Source organism: Dendrobates tinctorius, unplaced genomic scaffold (assembly GCF_039654945.1).
Source record: "Dendrobates tinctorius isolate UK_male_01 unplaced genomic scaffold, ASM3965494v1 ptg000293l, whole genome shotgun sequence".
NCBI classification, from domain to species: domain Eukaryota; kingdom Metazoa; phylum Chordata; class Amphibia; order Anura; family Dendrobatidae; genus Dendrobates; species Dendrobates tinctorius.
In genome coordinates this window covers 15,433,309-15,453,427 of record NW_027361960.1, presented here as the reverse complement: position 1 = coordinate 15,453,427, position 20,119 = coordinate 15,433,309, and the positions used below count along the sequence as shown (strand labels likewise).

Sequence of the window (20,119 nt, the reverse complement as noted above, 5' to 3'; positions counted from 1 at the left end):
AAAACGTGTTGCACGATTACATGCAATCAATAAATAATAGAAATGGAACACCTCCATAGACTCATCAGAGAACATATAGAAATAAATATAGAAGAATATTTCAGTATGAAAAATACATAGAATTCATTCCCAAAAATATAATGGTTTTGACCAAACATCAATATGAACAAGCCTGCAATGTATTAACATTACACAAAAGCCACATGACGAATGTACAATAACTAAGTATTGCTTAATAAATAAAAGTCCATCAAAGCTAGCATACTTGAAGATTCTCTTTAAACAGGAAATCTCAATATTCAGACAATGTCCATAGTGCTATACACAGAAAAAAGATAAAGGAAAATTAAAATTAAAAACAGATAAGGACAAAAGTGCGGGCACCAGGCGACACATTGATGCACAACAGACGGAAATCACAGAAACGGAGTGAATGATATATTTTCGTTTAGTCCGTTCGGATGGATGGTCTGTAAAGTCCAGATCCACCTGGTTTCAAGCTGGGCCAAACGTTTTGACAGATTTCCTCCCCTAATATTAAGGGTATCAATGCCACGAACTCTCAGCAGCGCATTGATACCCTTAATCTGTCAAAACGTCCTAGTGCGCCCTCTGTTTACTCCCCCGGAGGAAGTAGTTCAGTGCTCTGAAACGCACGTCGGGGTGGGCCGACTTCCCTCCGCTCCTGCAGCAATAAGGTAGTATATCATGGCGATCTATTGTTGGCAACGCATGTGATAATTGATTCATGTGAGCACTTGCTCTGTTATTCCCTGCAGTCTTTATGATTTTTTTTACATGGGCCATATAATATCATCTGCTGCAGTGGGGATGGGTGGGTTGTGAGCCCAGTTTTATGTGTCCAACAGGTGTGCGCATTGTTCCCCTCTCCTTTCAGTGTACCTGTTTGGCCACCATTTTATATGAAGCATTTAATAAAATTGATATTTTATGGGACTTTAGGACTGCTTGTCTTCTGTTGTGCTTGCATGTTTATTTGCAGTTTGTCCAGAATGGTCCTAGATATATATATGTGAGAGGCATGTGACATTCTTCTACTGATAGGATATAAATAAAACTCTTTCACGTATAATGCGTGCCACAATTGTGCTATGTTTAATCTGAGAGCTATAACTTTTTTATTTTCTGACTGATGGAGCTGTATGGTAGCTTATCTTTTGCGGGACAAAATTACATTTTCAGTGATACCATTTTTATTTGCGTTCACGTTTTTATTGCATTTTATTTCCCTTTTCGTTCGATGGTATGATGAAAAACCATAGTTTTTTGCCACTTTTTTTTTTTCCTTTTATACAGTGTTCACTGAAGTGGTTATCTAGTGTGACAGTTTTATGGATCGGGTCAATATGGACAATGAGATACACAATATGTGTACTTTTTTGTTTATTTTTGTTTTTTACATAAACAAATGTATTTATTGGATTAACATTTTTTTTTCATTTTTTTGTTCATCTTGTGATTTTTTTAAAAATAATTTTACAATTTTAAAAACTTTATTTTTACTTTTTTACCCTATCCCAGGATGGGACATCGACTTTTTCTGCCCTGATCAACATCTCAGGCAGGCAGGAGGTGTGTCCGCTCGTGCTCTGAGCAGGAGTTTACAGGCCACGGTCCCTGGGTGACCCTGTGGCCATCTTTCGGCTCGGGGTTACCATGGACACCATTGGCACAACGCGCTCTGCAAATGGGAGTAAAGAGGGAGCTCCCTCCCTCTGCGATGCCCTTCAATGCATCAGGCATCAGCGATTTTAAATGACTGAGATCGATGCTAGCACCGATCCTGTGCGTTGCTGCAGAGTATCGGCTCTCATATAGAGCTCACACCGGCATTTGACTGCGGCGGCGCTCAGTGTGAGCAAGCGCGATTGGCACAAATTATATGTACGGCAGTATGTCGGGTAGGGGTTAAGGTCCTATTTCATGGGCCGTTAATTACACAAATTATTCGCCCATTACAAATTATTGCATCTTTTACGCGTCCGAAACATAATCAAACTCAATATGGAAACGCTCACCTAAGAAACACCCTGACTCTTCAATCAAAAGCAAGGATTCAAAACACAATGTACCACAAAATATTCATGTCTACTGAACATACAAAAAGACACTGCATCATTAATCCAATTAAAAGCTGACAGAGGAAGATGTGGATCCTGAGGATAGGTAATAACTTGCTTTCAATGGGCAACCGCTTTTAGGTTAATGCACATGCAATTCATATACTATAGCAGTATATGATGGCGAACCTATGGCATCCATGCCAGAGGAGGCACGCAGAGCCCTCACTGTGGGCACTCATGTCAGACCCATCGCCACACACGCCGCTCATTTTTCTTGTTCAAATGTATTCACATCTAAAAGACGCAAATACATTTGAGCAGTGCTGCACCGGGACTGGGGCCGAGGAGCGCCGATCAGCCATGGTGATGTGCAGCAGTGTAATAACGTCATCATGCTACTGACCTCATCACACTGTTACCTGCGCCGGGGCCGCAGAGGAGCAGAGACAGTGCGGGTACTGGTAAGAGCCCCATTAGATGTATCACTGTGAAAGGGGGCACAGTTTTGACAGAGGCAGTGTGTGGGAGGGGGTCTGCTTTATTCAGTGGGACAGTGTGCAAGTGTGTATACATTATGCAGAGGAGCGGTGTGTGTATGTATTTTGCAGAGGGGCAGTGTGTGTGTGTGTGTGTATGTATTTTGCAGAGGGGCAGTGTGTGTGTGTGTATTTTGCAGAGGTGCAATGTGTGTGTATTTTGAACAGGGGCAGTGTGTGTGTGTCTGTATTTTGCAAGTTCTCTGTGATGTCTGCTTCAGCCCCAGGTTTAATTGCCGTGTTGGCAATTTATGATAAATAATTGGGTTTTGGGTTGTCGTTTGGGCACTGTGTCTCTAAAAGGTTCACCATCACTGTACTATAGAGTACTAATGGAAAGAGTGAGATTCAAATATTGGTAGTACATGAATATCACCACCAGCCACCAGATGGCGATAGATCGCTACAAAAATGCATTCTATAAGCAGCAATTAGTCAAATCCAAGTGTGGCACAAAGGTCATAGTAGAACAGTAACACACAAATAAAAGGGAATTTGTCATCAGGTTTTTGGTACCCAATCTGAAAGAAGCATGATGTAGGCGCAGAGAACCTGGTTCTAAAGATTTATCACTTAATGGACTTTTTTGCAGCCATTTTGCTAAAATAAGTTTCTTCTGCTGCAGATCTAGAAGTTCTCTGAATTCTGAGCTCTATATAACCCCGCACACACCACCAGGACCGCCATCAGGGCATTACTGCCAGACCGGGCCTCTCATCTTCTGCTCACCGGGGCCAGGGGCAGGTTTATGGCGGTTCATCAAAGGAATGCGAGTCCTCAGACGTAAGTTCAGTTGAAATCTATTGCCGGTGGCTTCAAGCAGGGCAATAGTCAGCAGCCGCCAGACAATTACAGGCAGCCAACTGAGTCCGGCGCGAACGTCGACGGCTTATGTTACCAATACCATGTGCCGACATGTCTACGCCTCAGACGGATGAGGAAGAGTATGCCGCTGGACTGCGGCCAGGCAAGAAGACACTTTTTTTTTTACTTTTTTGTAAAGCTGCATATGGGGGTAGGATGGGAAATCATATGGGGCAGACTGGAGAGGACGTGGGGGCAGAATGGAGAGGATATGGGGGCAGAATAGAGAGGACATGGAGCAGAATGAAACGACATGGGGGCAGAATGAAACGACATGGGGGCAGAATGATACGACATGGGGGCAGAATGATACGACATGGGGGCAGAATGATACGACATGGGGGCAGAATGATACGACATGGGGGCAGAATGATACGACATGGGGGCAGAATGGGAGAACATATAGGGCCCGTAATGGGAGAACCTATGGGGCCCTCAAGGGAGAACATACAGGTCCAGGAATGGGTGAACATATGGATCACTGTATTACCTGTACACTGACACTATAAACAGAGCTTCTATGTCACAGGTGATCCCTGTATTACCTGTACACTTACACTATATACAGAGCTCCTGTGAATAATGTCATTGGTGATCACCGTATTACCTGTAATAATAATTATTTTTGTTTATATAGCGCCAACATATTCCGCAGCGCTATACAGTTTAACAGTTCATACACAACAGCCATAAGTAACAACGTTAAGGATAATACAATAATTAAAGCAAAATAAGATGACCCTGCTCGTGAGAGCCTACAAGCTACAATGAGGTGGAGGGAGGCACAAAGAACAGGTGCATATTTACAACGATGATCCAGCCATCTTGAGGGAGAGGGGGATAAAGGCTGCATGAGCTGGTCACCAGTAAGTATTTGTGGTGCTGTTGGGTGCGGTGGAGTTTGATGGAAGGTTATTCTCAGTGAATGGGCTACACACACACTTACACATAAAGATACTTTGATTAGGGAACGTGATAGGCAGCTCTGAACCAATGTGTTTTGAGGGAGCATCTAAAACTGGAGAAGCTGTGGATAGTCGTAATTTCTTGGGAATAGCAAAAGGAAAAATGCATGTATTCAGCCTACCGTGTTTCAGTGTCCATATAGTCCATGCACGGTCTGATGCCAGGAGATGTCCAGTGCGGTTCAACTGGCGCTCAAATATAAATCCAAATCCAGAGGAAAAGGAGAGGGTCTCCAGCACCAAATTGGTGAAAAGGATAAAAATCACATTTATTGGGAAGGTTTTAAAATCATATTAACCCCTTCACCCCAAGGGTGGTTTGCATGTTCATGACCGGGCCAATTTTTACAATTCTGACCACTGTACCTTTATGAGGTCATAACTCTGGAACACTTCCATGGATCCCGGTGATTCTGACATTGTTTTCTTGTGACATATTGTACTTCATGATAGTGGTAAAATTTCATTCAAATAACTTGCGTTTATTTGTGAGAAAAACGGAAATTTGGCGAAAATTTTGAAAATTTCGCAATTTTCCAACTTTGAATTTTTATGCCCTTAAATCACAGAGATACGGCACACAAAAAACTTGATAACTAACATTTCCCACATGTTTACTTTACATCAGCACAATTTTGGAACCAAAATTTTTTTTTTGTTAGGAAGTTATAAGGGTTAAAAGTTGACCAGCGATTTCTCATTTTTACAACACCATTTTATTTTTAGGACCACATCACATATGAAGCCACTTTGAGGGGTCTATATGATAGAAAATACCCAAAAGTGACACCATTCTAAAAACTGCACCCCTTAGGCTGAGTTCACACGTGGCGTTTTTTTCGCGTTTCCGCGGCGGTTTTAACCGCACGATTTTGCCGCGAAAACGCGAAAAATAAGCATCCCATGCATTCCTATGGGATTCCGCAATGCTGTGCTAATGCTGCGGTTTTTACCGCGGCAGAATCGCTTCGCGGTAAAAATCGCAGCATGCTCATTAATTTGCGGAATCGCGGCGATCCAGCACCCATAGGAATGCATTGTTCCTCTTACTTTCCGCATGTGGCTGTGCACACCATGCGGAAAGTAAGCAGAACATTTTCGGATGGTACCCACGGTCTGGAGGAGAGGAGACTGTCCTCCGGGCTGTGGGTACCATATCCCTGTAAAAAATAGAATTTAAAATAAAAAATATTGTTATTCTCACCTTCCGACGTCCCGCGCAGCCTTCCCGCCTCTCTCCACGCTCTCGTTCCCAGTAGTCCTTTGCGAAAATGCTCGCGATGACGTCCCTTCTCGCGGGATCGCGAAGTCTCGCGGTCATCGCGAATTACCGCGAGACGTCGCGATCCCGCGAGAACGGACGTCATCGCGGGCATTTTCGCAAAGGATTACTGGGAACGGATGCGCGGGACGTCGGAGGGTGAGAATAACACAGTTTTTTATTTTTTTTTTTACATAGGCGGCCTCAGTAGTAAAAAGTTGGTCACACTCGTCAAACACTATGTTTGATGAGTGTGACCAACCTGTCAATCAGTTCTCCCAGCGATGCTACAGATCGCTTGGAGAACGCTAGCATTCTGCAAGCTAATTACGCTTGCAAAATGCTAGTTTTTCCACGGGAAAATCGCGGGAATTTAAAATGCGATTTTCCCGCGGACTGGAATTCCGGAATTCTCGCGGTAATTTCCGTGAGAGTTCCGGTACGTGTGCACTTAGCCTTAAGGTGCTCAAAACCACATTCAAGAAGTTTATTAACCCTTTAGGTGCGTCACAGGAATTTTTTTGAATATTTAAAAAAAATGAATATCTAACTTTTTTTCATAAAAAAAATACATCGGTTCAATTTTTTTTATTTTACCAAGGGTAACAGGAGAAATTGGACTGCAAAAGTTATTGTGCAATTTGTCCCGAGTACGCTGATACCTGATATGTGCGGGGGAACGACTGTTTCGGCGCATGGCAGAGCTCAGAATGGAAGGAGCGCCGTTTGACTTTTTCAATGCAAAATTGGCTGGAATTCAGATTGGACGCCATGTCACGTTTGGAGAGTCCCTGATGTACCTAATCAGTGGAAACCCCCTACAAGTGACCCCATTTTGGAAACTAGACCCCCCCCAAGGAACTTATCTAGATATGTGGTGAGAACTTTGAACCCACAAGGGCTTTACAGAAGTTTATAACGTACAGCGGTACAATTAAAAAATCATATTTTTTCCACAAAAATGATCTTTTCACCCCAATTTTTATTTTTCCAAGGGTAACAGGACCCTAAAAGTTATTGTGTAATTTGTCCTGAGTACGCTGATACCCCACATGTGGGGGTAAACCACTATTTGGGCGCATGGCAGAGCTCGGAAGGGAAGCAGCACCATTTGACGTTTTTGGCTGGAATTGAGATCGGACACCATGTCACGATTGGAAAACCCCTGATGTACCTAAACAGTGGAAACCCCCCACAAATGACACCATTTTGTAAACTAGACCCCCCAAGGAACTTATCTAGATGTGTGGTGAGAACTTTGAACCCCCCAGTGCTTCACAGAAGTTTATAACGCCCGGGCGTGAAAATAAAAAATTCGTATTTTTTCCACAAACATGATCTTTTAGTCACCATTTTTTTTTATTTTCCCAAGGGTAACAGGAGAAATTGGACCCCAAAAGTTGTTCTCCAATTTGTCCTCCCATATGTGGGAGAAAACTACTGTATGGGCACACGTCGGGGCTCGGAAGGGAAGTAGTGACGTTTTGGAATGCAGACATTGATGGAATGGTCTGCGGGTGTCATGTTGCCTTTGGAGAGCCCCTAATGTACCTAAACAGTGGAAACCCCCCACAAATGACCCCATTTTGAAAACTAGACCCCCTAAGGAACTTATCTAGATGTGAGGTGAGCACTTTGAACCCCCAAGGGCTTCACAGAAGTTTATAATGCCAGGGCATGAAAATAAAAAAAATCGTATTTTTTCCACAAACATGATCAATTAGTCCCCAATTTTTTTATTTTCCCAAGGGTAACAGGAGAAATTTAACCCCAAAAGTTGTTGTCCAATTTGTCCTGAGTACGCTGACACCCCATATGTGGGAGAAAACTACTGTATGGACACACGTCAGGGCTCGGAAGGGAAGTAGTGAAACTCCCCACAAGTGACCCCATTTTGGACACTAGACCCCCCCACGGAACTTATCTAGATGTGTGGTGAGCACTTTGAACCCCCAAGTGCTTCACAGAAGTTTATAACGCTCGGACGTGAAAATAAAAAAAATCATTTTTTTCCACAAAAATGATATTTTTGCCCCCAATTTTTTATTTTCCTAAGGGTAACAGGAGAAATTGGACCCCAAAATTGTTTTGCAATTTGTCCTGAGTAGGCTGATACCCTACATGTTGGGGGTAAAACACTGTTTGGGCGCATGGCAGAGCTTGGAAGGGAAGGAGCACCATATGACTTTTTCAACTCAGAATTGGCTGGAATTGAGATCAGACGCAATGTTGCATTTGGAGAGCCCCTGATGTGCCCAAACAGTGGAAACCCCCAATTCTAACTCTAACCCGAACCCCAACACACCCCTAACCCTAATCTCAGCCCTAACCCTAACCCTAGCCCTAACCCTAGCCCTAACCTAACCCTGGCCCTAACCGAAAAATGGAAATAAATACATTTTTTTTTATTTTATTATTTTTCCCTAACTAAGGGGGTGATAACGGGGGGTTTGATTTACTATTTATGGCCGTTTTTATGTTTGGCAGCTGTCGCACGCTAAAAGACGCTTTTTATTGTAAAAATAGTTTTTGCATCACCACATATTGAGAGCTATAATTTTTCCGTATTTTGACCCACCGAGTCATGTGAGGTCTTATTTTTTGCGGGACGAGTTGACGTTTTTATTGGTACCATTTTCGGGCACGTGACATTTTTTGATCGCTTTTTATTCCGATTTTTGGGAACGCAGAATGAACAAAAACCAGCGTTCCAAGAATTTCTTTTGGGGGAGTGCGTTTACACCGTTCCGCGTGCGGTAAAATTGATAAAGCGGTTTTATTCTTCGGGTCAGTACGGTTACAGTGATACCTCATTTAGGTCTTTTTTTATGTTTTGGTCGGTTTTATGCAATGAAAACTATTTTATATAAAAAATAATTATTTTTGCATCGCTTTATTCTGCGAGCTATAACTTTTTTATTTTTTCGCTTATGATGCTGTGTGGCGGCTCGTTTTTTGCGGGACAAGATGACGTTTTCAGCGGTACCATGGATATTTATATGCGTCTTTTTGATCGCGCGTTATTACACTTTTTGTTTGGCGGTATGATAATAAATCATTATTTTTTGCTTCGTTTTTTATTTTTATTTTTTAAGGGGTTCACTAAAGGGGTTAACTAATGGGACAGTTTTATAGGGCAGGTCGTTACGGATGCGGCGATACCTAATATGTGTACTTTTATTGTTGGTTTTTTTTTATTTTCAAAAAATGAATTTATTGGGGAATATTTTTTTTTTTTTTACTAATTTATTTAGCGATTTTTTTAAAATTATTTTTACACTTTTTTTTTATTTTTTTTTTACTTTATTACATAGTCCCAGGTGGGACATCACTGTCCTGTGACAGATCGCTGATCTGTCACATCACAGATCACTGTGACAGATCAGCAATCTGTCACAGGCAGTTCTGCAGACTTCCTCATGCCTGCGCTTTGCAGGCAGTGAGGAAGTCAGCTCCCTACAGGCCCCCGAAGGCCCCCGTCGCCATCTTGGATCCGGGGGCCTGTAGGGAAAGAGTCACCCGCAGCAGCGCTGCACATTGCGCTGCCGTGGGGGGGCTCAGGGAAGCACGGAGGGAGCCCCCTCCCTGCCGATGCTTCCCTTTAACTCCAGGTACACCGCGATCGTGTTTGATCGCGGTGTGCAAGGGGTTAACGTGTCGGGGGCAGTCCGTGACGGGGGCACCACGTGGGCGCCGCTGATCGCTGAGACGTACTATCCCGTCCATGGGCATAGGGGCCCAGGTCCCATGGACGGGATAGTACGTCGGATGGCAGGAAGGGGTTAATAAGCCCCCATAACAGGCAAGGCTACCTTACGCGTTTCAGACTCTAATTTCTTGGGATAGAGCATTCCAAAGGATTGGCGCAACGCGGGAGAAGTCTTGGAGCCTGGAGTAGGAGTGGGAGTCTGCAAGTCTTGGAGCCGAACCACAGAGAAACACAGTACAACAAACGTGAAAAAATACTCTGAAAAAATATATACTAAGCCACTCTACCAAATGCCAAGGTATACCTATCAGAGCAGTACTAACTAAAGTATTTAAAACATGACCATGTGAACAGTACCTATATCAGCAGGATTCAGAAAGGTTTTTTTGTTTTTTACAGCAGAGTATTTTTTCACGTTTGTTGTACTGTGTTTTTGTGTGTTTTAGTATCTTGGTGGTGTGAATACTGTCCTACTGTAGACTTATTCACTGTGTGCATGGCCCATGCGTTTGTATTCAATTGGTCTCTTGCTTTTGCAAGTTTTTGGGAGGTTATATAGGTACTGCTCATATAGGTACTGTTCACATGGTCAGGTTTTAAATACACTGGTTAGGACTGCTCTGATGGGTATACCTTGGCATTTGGTAGAGCGGCTTAGTATACATTTTTTGCAAAAAACATATCAACTAAATACCCTGTTTTGTTATCATCTTTTTACTAGCACTTGCTGTTTATTGTTAGGTATTTTTTTACAGCAGAGTATTTTTTCACGTTTGTTGTACTGTGTTTCTCTGCGTTTTAGTCTCTTTGTGGTGTGAATACTGTCCTACCGACTTATTCACTGTGTGCATGGCCCATGTGTTTGTATTCAATTGGTCTCTTGCTTTTGCAAGTTTTTGGGAGGTTTCCACCCCTCTCTTTGTGGGCCATGCACATATAAAGCCGTCTTACACAGCGTGTCCACATCAGACATTACCTTTCTGAATCCAACCTGCTCTTTGACAATCTGGATTCCGCCCCATCACTCCACTGAGACAGCCCTGACCAAAATTACTAACGACCTACTTACAGCCAAAGTGAACGGACAATACTCTATACTCCTCCTTCTAGACCTGTCCTCTGCCTTCAACACAGTTGACCACTGCCTCCTACTACAGATCCTCTCTTCTTTTTGGCATCAAAGACCTTGCCCTATCCTGGATCTCCTCATACCTTTCCAACCGCACATTCAGCGTCTCCCACACTACCTCCTCATCCCACCCTCTCTCTGTTGGAGTCCACAAAAGCTCTGTTCTAGGACCCCTACTCTTCTCAATCTATACACTTGGCCTGGGGCAACTCATAAAGTCACACGGATTCCAGTACCACCTTTATGCCAATGATACTCAGATCTACATCTCTGGCCCAGACGTCACCTCTCTGCTGTCCAAAATCCCGGAGTGTCTATCAGCCATATCCTCCTTCTTCTCCTCCCGCTTCCTCAAACTGAATGTGGACAAATCTGAACTCATCATCTTTCCCCCATTTCACAGATCTTCCTTACCTGACCTATCTATAACAATTGACGACATCACGCTTTCCCCTGTACCGGAGGTCCGCTGCCTCGAAGTAACCCTTGACTCTGCCCTGTCCTTCAAACCGCACATCCAAGCCCTCTCCACTTCCTACCGCCTCCAGTTCAAAAATATTTCCAGAATCCGTCCCTTCATCATCCCTTACTCTACTAAAATGCTTGTGCATGCCCTCATCATCTCCCCTCTCGACTACTACAACATCCTTTTCTGTGGCCTCCTTGCTAACATCCTTGCACCTCTCCAGTCCATCCTTAACTCTGCTGCCCGACTAATTCATCTCTCTCCTCGCTACTCCTCCGCTTCTCCCCTCTGCAAATCTCTTTACTGGCTCCCACTCCCTCAGCGTATCCAATTCAAATTACTAATACTGACCTACAAGGCAATCTATAACCTGTCTCCTCCATACATCTCTGAATTAATCTCAAGATATCTTCCCTCACGTAATCTCCGATCCTCCCAAGACCTCCTTCTCTCCTCCACACTTATTTGCTCCTCACCCAACCGCCTCCAAGACTTCTCCCAAATAGCCCCCATCCTCTGGAATTCTTTGCCCTAACACGTCCGGCTATCAACCACACTCGGATCCTTCAGACGGAACCTGAAAACCCATCTCTTTAGGAAAGCCTACAGTCTGCAATGATCCCCGCTGCCCCCTCACCACTAATGGAGCCACCGCCTCACCATCACTGAAGCTGCTGCAACCCCCCAACCTACTGTCTCCTTCCCCACCATCCTGTAGAATGTAAGCCCGAAAGGGCAGGGTCCTCTCTCCCCTCTATATCAGTCTGTGATTGTTAGTTTGTTTACTGTAAGTGATATCTGTAATTTGTATGTAACCCCTTCTCATGTACAGCACCATGGAATCAATGGCGCTATATAAATAAATAAATAATAATAATAATAATCCTGCTCATATAGGTACTGTTCAAATGGTCGGGTTTTAAATACATTGGTTAGGACTGCTCTGATGGGTATACCTTGGCATTTGGTAGAGCGGCTTAGTATACATTGTTTGCAAAAAACGTATCAATTAAATACCGTTTTGTTGTCATCTTTTTACTAGCATTTGCTGTTTATTGTTGGATATTTTTTTTTACAGCAGAGTATTTTTTCACGCTTGTTGTACTGTGTTTCTCTGTGTTTTTTGGTCTGTGATTACTGTCCTACCAACTTATTCACTGTGTGCATGGCCCATGCATTTGTATTCAATTGGTCTCTTGGTTTTGCAAGTTTTTGGGAGGTTTCCACCCCTCTCTTATGGGCCATGCACATATAAAGACGTCTTACACAGCATGTCCACATCAGATATTACCTTTCTGAATCCTGCTCATATAGGTACTGTTCACATGGTCAGGTTTTAAATACATTGGTTAGGACTACTCTGATGGGTATACCTTGGCGTTTGCTAGAGTGGCTTAGTATACAGTTTTTGCCAAAAAGTATCAACTAAATACCCTGTTTTATCATCTTTTTACTAGCACTTGATGTATATTGTTAGATTTTTTTTACAGCAGAGTATTTTTTCACTTTTGTTGTACTGTGTTTCTCTGTGTTTTAGTCTCGTGGTGGTGTGAATACTGTCCTTCCGACTTATTCACTGTGTGCATTGCCCATGCGTTTGTATTCAAGTCTTGGAGCCGGGAGTGGGAGGTACGGATTAGTGCAGAGGTTAGTCGAAGGCCGCTTGCAGAGCTTAACGAGCAGGTAGGCCAGTAAACAGAAATGAGGGAGGAGATGTAGGGGGGTGCTGCACTGTGAAGAGCTTTGTGGTTGAGAACAAGCAGTTTGAATTGGATCCTATAATGAATGGGCAGCCAGTGCAATGGCTGGCAAAGAGTGGACGCGTCCGAGTGCATTCATTAGCCAGATGGACGAACCTGACTGCTGCATTAAGGATGGACTGGAGAAGGGAAAGTCGAGTGAGGGGGAGGCCAATTAATAGAGCATTACAGTAGACCAGGCTGGAGTGGATCAAGGCAACAGTGAGAGTTTTTGTTGTTTCCATGGTGTTAAAGGGGCAGATTCTAGAGATGTTCTTTAGGTGTAAGCAGCAAGAGCGGTAGGTGAAGGAAAGATTGGTGTCAAACATAACACCCAGAAAGCGCACCTAGGGGCATTATTATGGCGCCACGCATGGAGAGGGAGATGTCAGATTTAGAGAGGTTAGTAGACTGCGGGAACAGAAGAAGTTCAGTTTTGGAAAGGTTGAGCAGACATGACGTTGGAGACTGCGGACAGTCACTGGCATTCTGTAGTACAGGGGGGGTAAGGTCAAGGGATGACGTGTATAGTTGTGTGTCATCAGCATAGAGATGGTACAGAAAGTCAAATCTGCTGATGGTCTGTCCAAATGGGGCCGTGTAGAGAGAAAGAGTAGGGGGCCAAGGACTGAGCTCTGAGGGACCCCAACAGTGAGATGAAGAGAATAAGTGGAGCCAGAGAACGAAACACTGAAGGAGCAGTCAGAAAGATAGGAAGAGAACCTGTACACTATATACAGAACTCCTGTGTAAAAGGTCAATGGTGATCCCTGTATTACCTGTACACTGACACTATATACAGAGCGCCTGTGTATAATGTCACTGGTGAGCTCTGTATTACCTGTACACTGACAATATACACTGTATACTATGTATAGAGCTCCTGTATATAATGGCACTTATAGTAATACTAGATGGAGGCCCGATGCTATCGCATTGTGAGGGCGGTAATGTCATGATGGGGGCAGGCTTTGCAGCGTTGAGAATCTCTCCGCCCATGTGCTCACCCACCTATCCACTCTCTCTTTCCCAGTGTGCTGACTTCTCCCGTCTGTGCTCTGCTCTTTGACCTGTCTACCCCATGTGCTATCCCCCTTGTCTGCTGTCTCTCTCCTTCCTGTGCTGTGTTCTCATGTTACGTGCTGTCCCGTTTGAGCTGTCTCCCCCTGTGCTCTGTCTCTCTCACCCCGGTGCGCTTTCTCTCTCCTCATCTGCTGTCTTCTCCTCTCATGTCATCTTTTCTTTGACCTGTGTACCCCATGTGTTCTCCCCCTTGTCTGCACTCTCTCTCTCCACCACTGTGCTGTCTTCTATCCTCATGTATTCTCTCATTTGAGCTGTCTCCCCGTGTGTCCTTTCCTATGTGCACTCACCCCTCCCCCTGTGTTAAAATAGACAGATAGCGGTGGTCATATTAAAACTGCGCTCCTTCTGTACAAAGATGGCGACAGTCAGTAAATCATTTGCCTGATCCTGGCAGCGGCGTGTTCACAACGGTGTTCCGCTGGTGGTACCGCGCAAGAGGCTGCGTACGGCGTATACAGTGTGTGTGTGTGTGTGTGTGTGTGTGTGTGTGTGGTGTGTACGGCATATACAGAGTGTGTGTGTAGTAAGTACGGCGTACACAATGTGTGTGTGGTGCATACGGCATATACAGTGTGCGTTTGTGTGTGTGGTGCATACGGCGTACACAGTGTGTGTGTGTGTGTGTGTGTAGTGTGACGATGTACCACGCAAGAGGCTGGTACCACCAGCAGTTTTCATATTGAGACACCCATCACTTGAATGTACCAATATGGCGATTGATGAACTTCCGCCGCTTGGAATTCTGTGATCCAGACACATCTGGATGGAACAAGATGTGAAGACATTACAAGGTAAGTATATATTAGATTAGTATTATTTTTCTTTTATTAATGAACAGTATTGCAGTATTCTGTCACTATGTGGTGATAATATGCGATCTCGTCAAAGTATGATGGTATTTGTCCCTTGTATATAGTATTAGGCTAAGTGCACATGTACCGGAACTCTCGCGGAAATTACCGCGAGAATTCCGGAATTCCATTCCGCGGGAAAATCGCATTTTAAATTCTAGCGTTCTCCAAGCGATCTGTAGCATCACTTGGAGAACTGATTGACAGGTTGGTCACACTCGTCAAACATAGTGTTTGACCAGTGTGACCAACTTTTTACTACTGAGGCCGCCTATGCGGCATCAATAGTAAAAGATAAAATGCAAAAAAAAATAAAAAATGGTGTTATTCTTACCCTCCGACGTCCCGCGCAGCCGTTCCCAGTAGTCCTTTACGAAAATGCCCGCGATGACGTCCGTTCTCGCGGGATCGCGATGTCTCGCGGTAATTCGCGATGTCGCGCGAATGACCGCGAGACTTCGCGATCCCGCGAGAACGGACGCCATCGCGGGCATTTTCGCAAAGGACTACTGGGAACGGGAGCGTGAAGTGAAGCGGGAAGGCTGCGCGGGACGTCGGAGGGTGAGAATAACAATATTTTTTATTTTAAATTCTATTTTTTACAGGGATATGGTACCCAAAGCCCGGAGGGCAGTCTCCTCTCCTCCGGACCGTGGGTACCATCCGCAAATGTTCTGCTTACTTTCCGCATGGTGTGCACAGCCACATGCGGGAAGTGGAACAATGCATTCCTATGGGTGCGGGATCGCCGCGATTCCGCAAATTAATGAGCATGCTGCGGTTTCTACCGCGAAGCGATTCCGCCGCGGTAAAAACCCCAGCATTAGCACAGCATTGCGGAATCCCACAGGAATGCATGGGATGCTTATTTTTCGCGTTTTCGCGGCAAAATCGCGCGGTTAAAACCGCCGCGGAAACGCGAAAAAAACGCCACGTGTGAACTCAGCCTTATTGTTTATTTTAAAACATGTACAGTGGGGCAAAAAAGTATTTAGTCAGTCAGCAATAGTGCAAGTTCCACCACTTAAAAAGATGAGAAGCGTCTGTAATTTACATCATAGGTAGACCTCAGCTATGGGAGACAAACTGAGAAAAAAAAATCCAGAAAATCACATTGTCTGTTTTTTTTTCATTTTATTTGCATATTATGGTGGAAAATAAGTATTTGGTCAGAAACAAAATTTCATCTCAATACTTTGTGATATATCCTTTGTTGGCAATGACAGAGGTCAAACGTTTTCTGTAGGTCTTCACAAGGTTGCCACACACTGTTGTTGGTATGTTGGCCCATTCCTCCATGCAGATCTCCTCTAGAGCAGTGATGTTTTTGGCTTTTCGCTTGGCAACACGGACTTTCAACTCCCTCCAAAGGTTTTCTATATGGTTGAGATCTGGAGACTGGCTAGGCCACTCCAGGACCTTGAAATGCTTCTTACGAAGCCACTCCTTCGTTGCCCTGGCGGTGTGCTTTGGATCATTGTCATGTTGAAAGACCCAGCCACATTTCATCTTCAATGCCCTTGCTGATGGAAGGAGGTTTGCACTCAAAATCTCACGATACATGGCCCCATTCATTCTTTCATGTACCCGGATCAGTCGTCCTGGCCCCTTTACAGAGAAACAGCCCCAAAGCATGATGTTTCCACCACCATGCTTTACAGTAGGTATGGTGTTTGATGGATGCAACTCAGTATTTTTTCCTCCAAACACGACAAGTTGTGTTTCTACCAAACAGTTCCAGTTTGGTTTCATCAGACCATAGGACATTCTCCCAAAACTCCTCTGGATCATCCAAATGCTCTCTAGCAAACTTCAGACGGGCCCGGACATGTACAGGCTTAAGCAGTGGGACACGTCTGGCACTGCAGGATCTGAGTCCATGGTGGCGTAGTGTGTTACTTATGGTAGGCCTTGTTACATTGGTCCCAGCTCTCTGCAGTTCATTCACTAGGTCCCCCCGCGTGGTTCTGGGATTTTTGCTCACCGTTCTTGTGATCATTCTGACCCCACGGGGTGGGATTTTGCACCAGATCGAGGGAGATTATCAGTGGTCTTGTATGTCTTCCATTTTCTAATTATTGCTCCCACAGTTGATTTCTTCACTCCAAGCTGGTTGGCTATTGCAGATTCAGTCTTCCCAGCCTGGTGCAGGGCTACAATTTTGTTTCTGGTGTCCTTTGACAGCTCTTTGGTCTTCACCATAGTGGAGTTTGGAGTCAGACTGTTTGAGGGTGTGCACAGGTGTCTTTTTATACTGATAACAAGTTTAAACAGGTGCCATTACTACAGGTAATGAGTGGAGGAAAGAGGAGACTCTTAAAGAAGAAGTTACAGGTCTGTGAGAGCCAGAAATCTTGATTGCTTGTTTCTGACCAAATACTTATTTTCCACCATAATATGCAAATAAAATGAAAAAAAAACAGACAATGTGATTTTCTGGATTTTTTTTTCTCAGTTTGTCTCCCATAGTTGAGGTCTACCTATGATGTAAATTACAGACGCCTCTCATCTTTTTAAGTGGTGGAACTTGCACTATTGCTGACTGACTAAATACTTTTTTGCCCCACTGTATGTTACAGATTCCCTTAAAGAAAAATAAAGAAAAATACTCCTAAAAAGAGTATTGGGTATTTTAAAAAAATGTTTAATAGGTTAGAGTAGGACCCGGCTTACCTTAATTTCTTTTAGAATACTTCCAAACACAGCAGAATCCTTGCAGATTTTTTTGAATGTTTCACTGAAGATTTGTAGCCGAGCAAAATGAGGAGGCCTAATGTGGGCAATGTTCATAAGTTCCTGAAACATCAACAAAAAATAAACGATTATATATTTTAGAGCTTTAACCCCTTCACCCCCAAGGGTGGTTTGCACGTTCATGACCGGGCCAATTTTTACAATTCTGACCACTGTACCTTTATGAGGTCATAACTCTGGAACGCTTCCATGGATCCCGGTGATTCTGACACTGTTTTCTCGTGACATATTGTACTTCATGTTAGTGGTAAAATTTCATTCAAATAACTTGCTTTTATTTGTGAAAAAAATGGAAATTTGGCAAAAATTTTGAAAATTTCGCAGTTTTCCAACTTTGAATTTTTATGCCCTTAAATAACAGAGATACGGCACCCAAAAAACATGATAACTAACATTTCCCACATGTTTACTTTACATCAGCACAATTTTGGAACCAAAATTTTTTTTTCTTAGGAAGTTATAAGGGTTAAAAGTTCACCAGCGATTTCTCATTTTTACAACAACATTTTATTTTTAGGACCACATCACATTTGAAGCCACTTTGAGGGGTCTATATGATAGAAAATACCCAAAAGTGACACCATTCTAAAAACTGCACCCCTTAAGGTGCTCAAAACCACATTCAAGAAGTTTATTAACCCTTTAGGTGCGTCACAGGAATTTTTTTAAATATTTAAAAAAAAATGAACATCTAACTTTTTTACACAAAAAAAAATACTACAGGTTCAATTTTTTTTATTTTACCAAGGGTAACAGTAGAAATTGGACTGCAAAAGTTATTGTGCAATTTGTCCTGAGTATGCTGATACCTGATATGTGGGGGGGAACGACTGTTTCGGCGCATGGCAGAGCTCAGAATGGAAGGAGCGCCGTTTGACTTTTTCAATGCAAAATTGGCTGGAATTCAGATCGGACGCCATGTCACGTTTGGAGAGTCCCTGATGTACCTAAACAGTGGAAACCCCCTACAAGTGACCCCATTTTGGAAACTAGACCCCCCAAGGAACTTATCTAGATATGTGGTGAGAACTTTGAACCCACAAGGGCTTTACAGAAGTTTATAACGTACAGCCGTACAATTAAAAAATCATTTTTTCCACAAAAATGATCTTTTCACCCCAATTTTTATTTTCCCAAGGGTAACAGGACCCTAAAAGTTATTGTGCAATTTGTCCCGAGTACGCTGATACCCCACATGTGGGGGTAAACCACTATTTGGGCGCATGGCAGAGCTCGGAAGGGAAGCAGCGCCATTTGACGTTTTTGGCTGGAATTGAGATCGGACACCATGTCGCGATTGGAAAACCCCTGATGTACCAAAACAGTGGAAACCCCCCACAAATGACACCATTTTGGAAACTAGCCCCCCTAAGGAACTTATCTAGATGGGTGGTGAGCACTTTGAACCCCTCAGTGCTTCACAGAAGTTTATAATGCCAGGGCATGAAAATAAAAAAATCGTATTTTTTCCACAAACATGATCAATTAGTCCCCAATTTTTTTATTTTCCCAAGGATAACAGGAGAAATTGAACCCCAAAAGTTGTTGTCCAATTTGTCCTGAGTACGCTGACACCCCATATGTGGGAGAAAACTACTGTATGGACACACGTCAGGGCTCGGAAGGGAAGTAGTGACGTTTTGGAATGCAGACATTGATGGAATGGTCTGCGGGTGTCATGTTGCCTTTGGAGAGCCCCTAATGTACCTAAACAGTGGAAACCCCCCACAAATGACCCCATTTTGAAAACTAGACCCCCTAAGGAACTTATCTAGATGTGTGGTGAGCACTTTGAACCCCCAAGTGCTTCACAGAAGTTTATAACACTCGGACGTGAAAATAAAAAAATCATTTTTTTCCACAAAAATGATATTTTTGCCCCCAATTTTTTATTTTCCTAAGGGTAACAGGAGAAATTGGACCCCAAAAATTGTTTTGCAATTTGTCCTGAGTAGGCTGATACCCTACATGTGGGGGTAAAACACTGTTTGGGCGCATGGCAGAGCTTGGAAGGGAAGGAGCACCATTTGACTTTTTCAACTCAGAATTGGCTGGAATTCAGATCAGACGCAATGTTGCATTTGGAGAGCCCCTGATGTGCCCAAACAGTGGAAACCCCCAATTCTAACTCCAACCCAAACCCCAACACACCCCTAACCCTAATCTCAGCCCTAACCCTAGCCCTAACCCTAATGGAAAAATTGAAATAAATACATTTTTTTTATTTTATTATTTTTCCCTAACTAAGGGGGTGATAACGGGGGGTTTGATTTACTATTTATGGCCGTTTTTATGTTTGGCAGCTGTCGCACGCTAAGACGCTTTTTATTGTAAAAAGTTTTTGCATCACCACATATTGAGAGCTATAATTTTTCCGTATTTTAACCCACCGAGTCATGTGAGGTCTTATTTTTTGCGGGACGAGTTGACGTTTTTATTGGTACCATTTTCGGGCACGTGACATTTTTTGATCGCTTTTTATTCCGATTTTTGGGACGCAGAATGAACAAAAACCAGCGTTCCAAGAATTTCTTTTGGGGGAGTGCGTTTACACCGTTCCGCGTGCGATAAAAATTGATAAAGCGGTTTTATTCTTCGGGTCAGTACGGATACAGCGATACCTCATTTAGGTCTTTTTTTATGTTTTGTCGGTTTTATGCAATGAAAACTATTTT

The 20,119-nt window shown here is 43.5% G+C and overlaps 1 protein-coding gene across 2 annotated transcripts in view; it reads right to left on the bottom strand.

Moving 5' to 3' along the window:
• Positions 1 to 20,119, bottom strand: part of CUNH6orf118 (chromosome unknown C6orf118 homolog) — an 89,147-nt gene that overhangs the window by 52,252 nt on the left and 16,776 nt on the right. For both annotated transcript variants that reach the window (XM_073560153.1, XM_073560152.1), the window contains exon 3: positions 17,364 to 17,486. In XM_073560153.1, the coding sequence (XP_073416254.1) occupies positions 17,364 to 17,486 (123 nt within the window). The remainder of the gene's footprint in view (positions 1 to 17,363; positions 17,487 to 20,119) is intronic.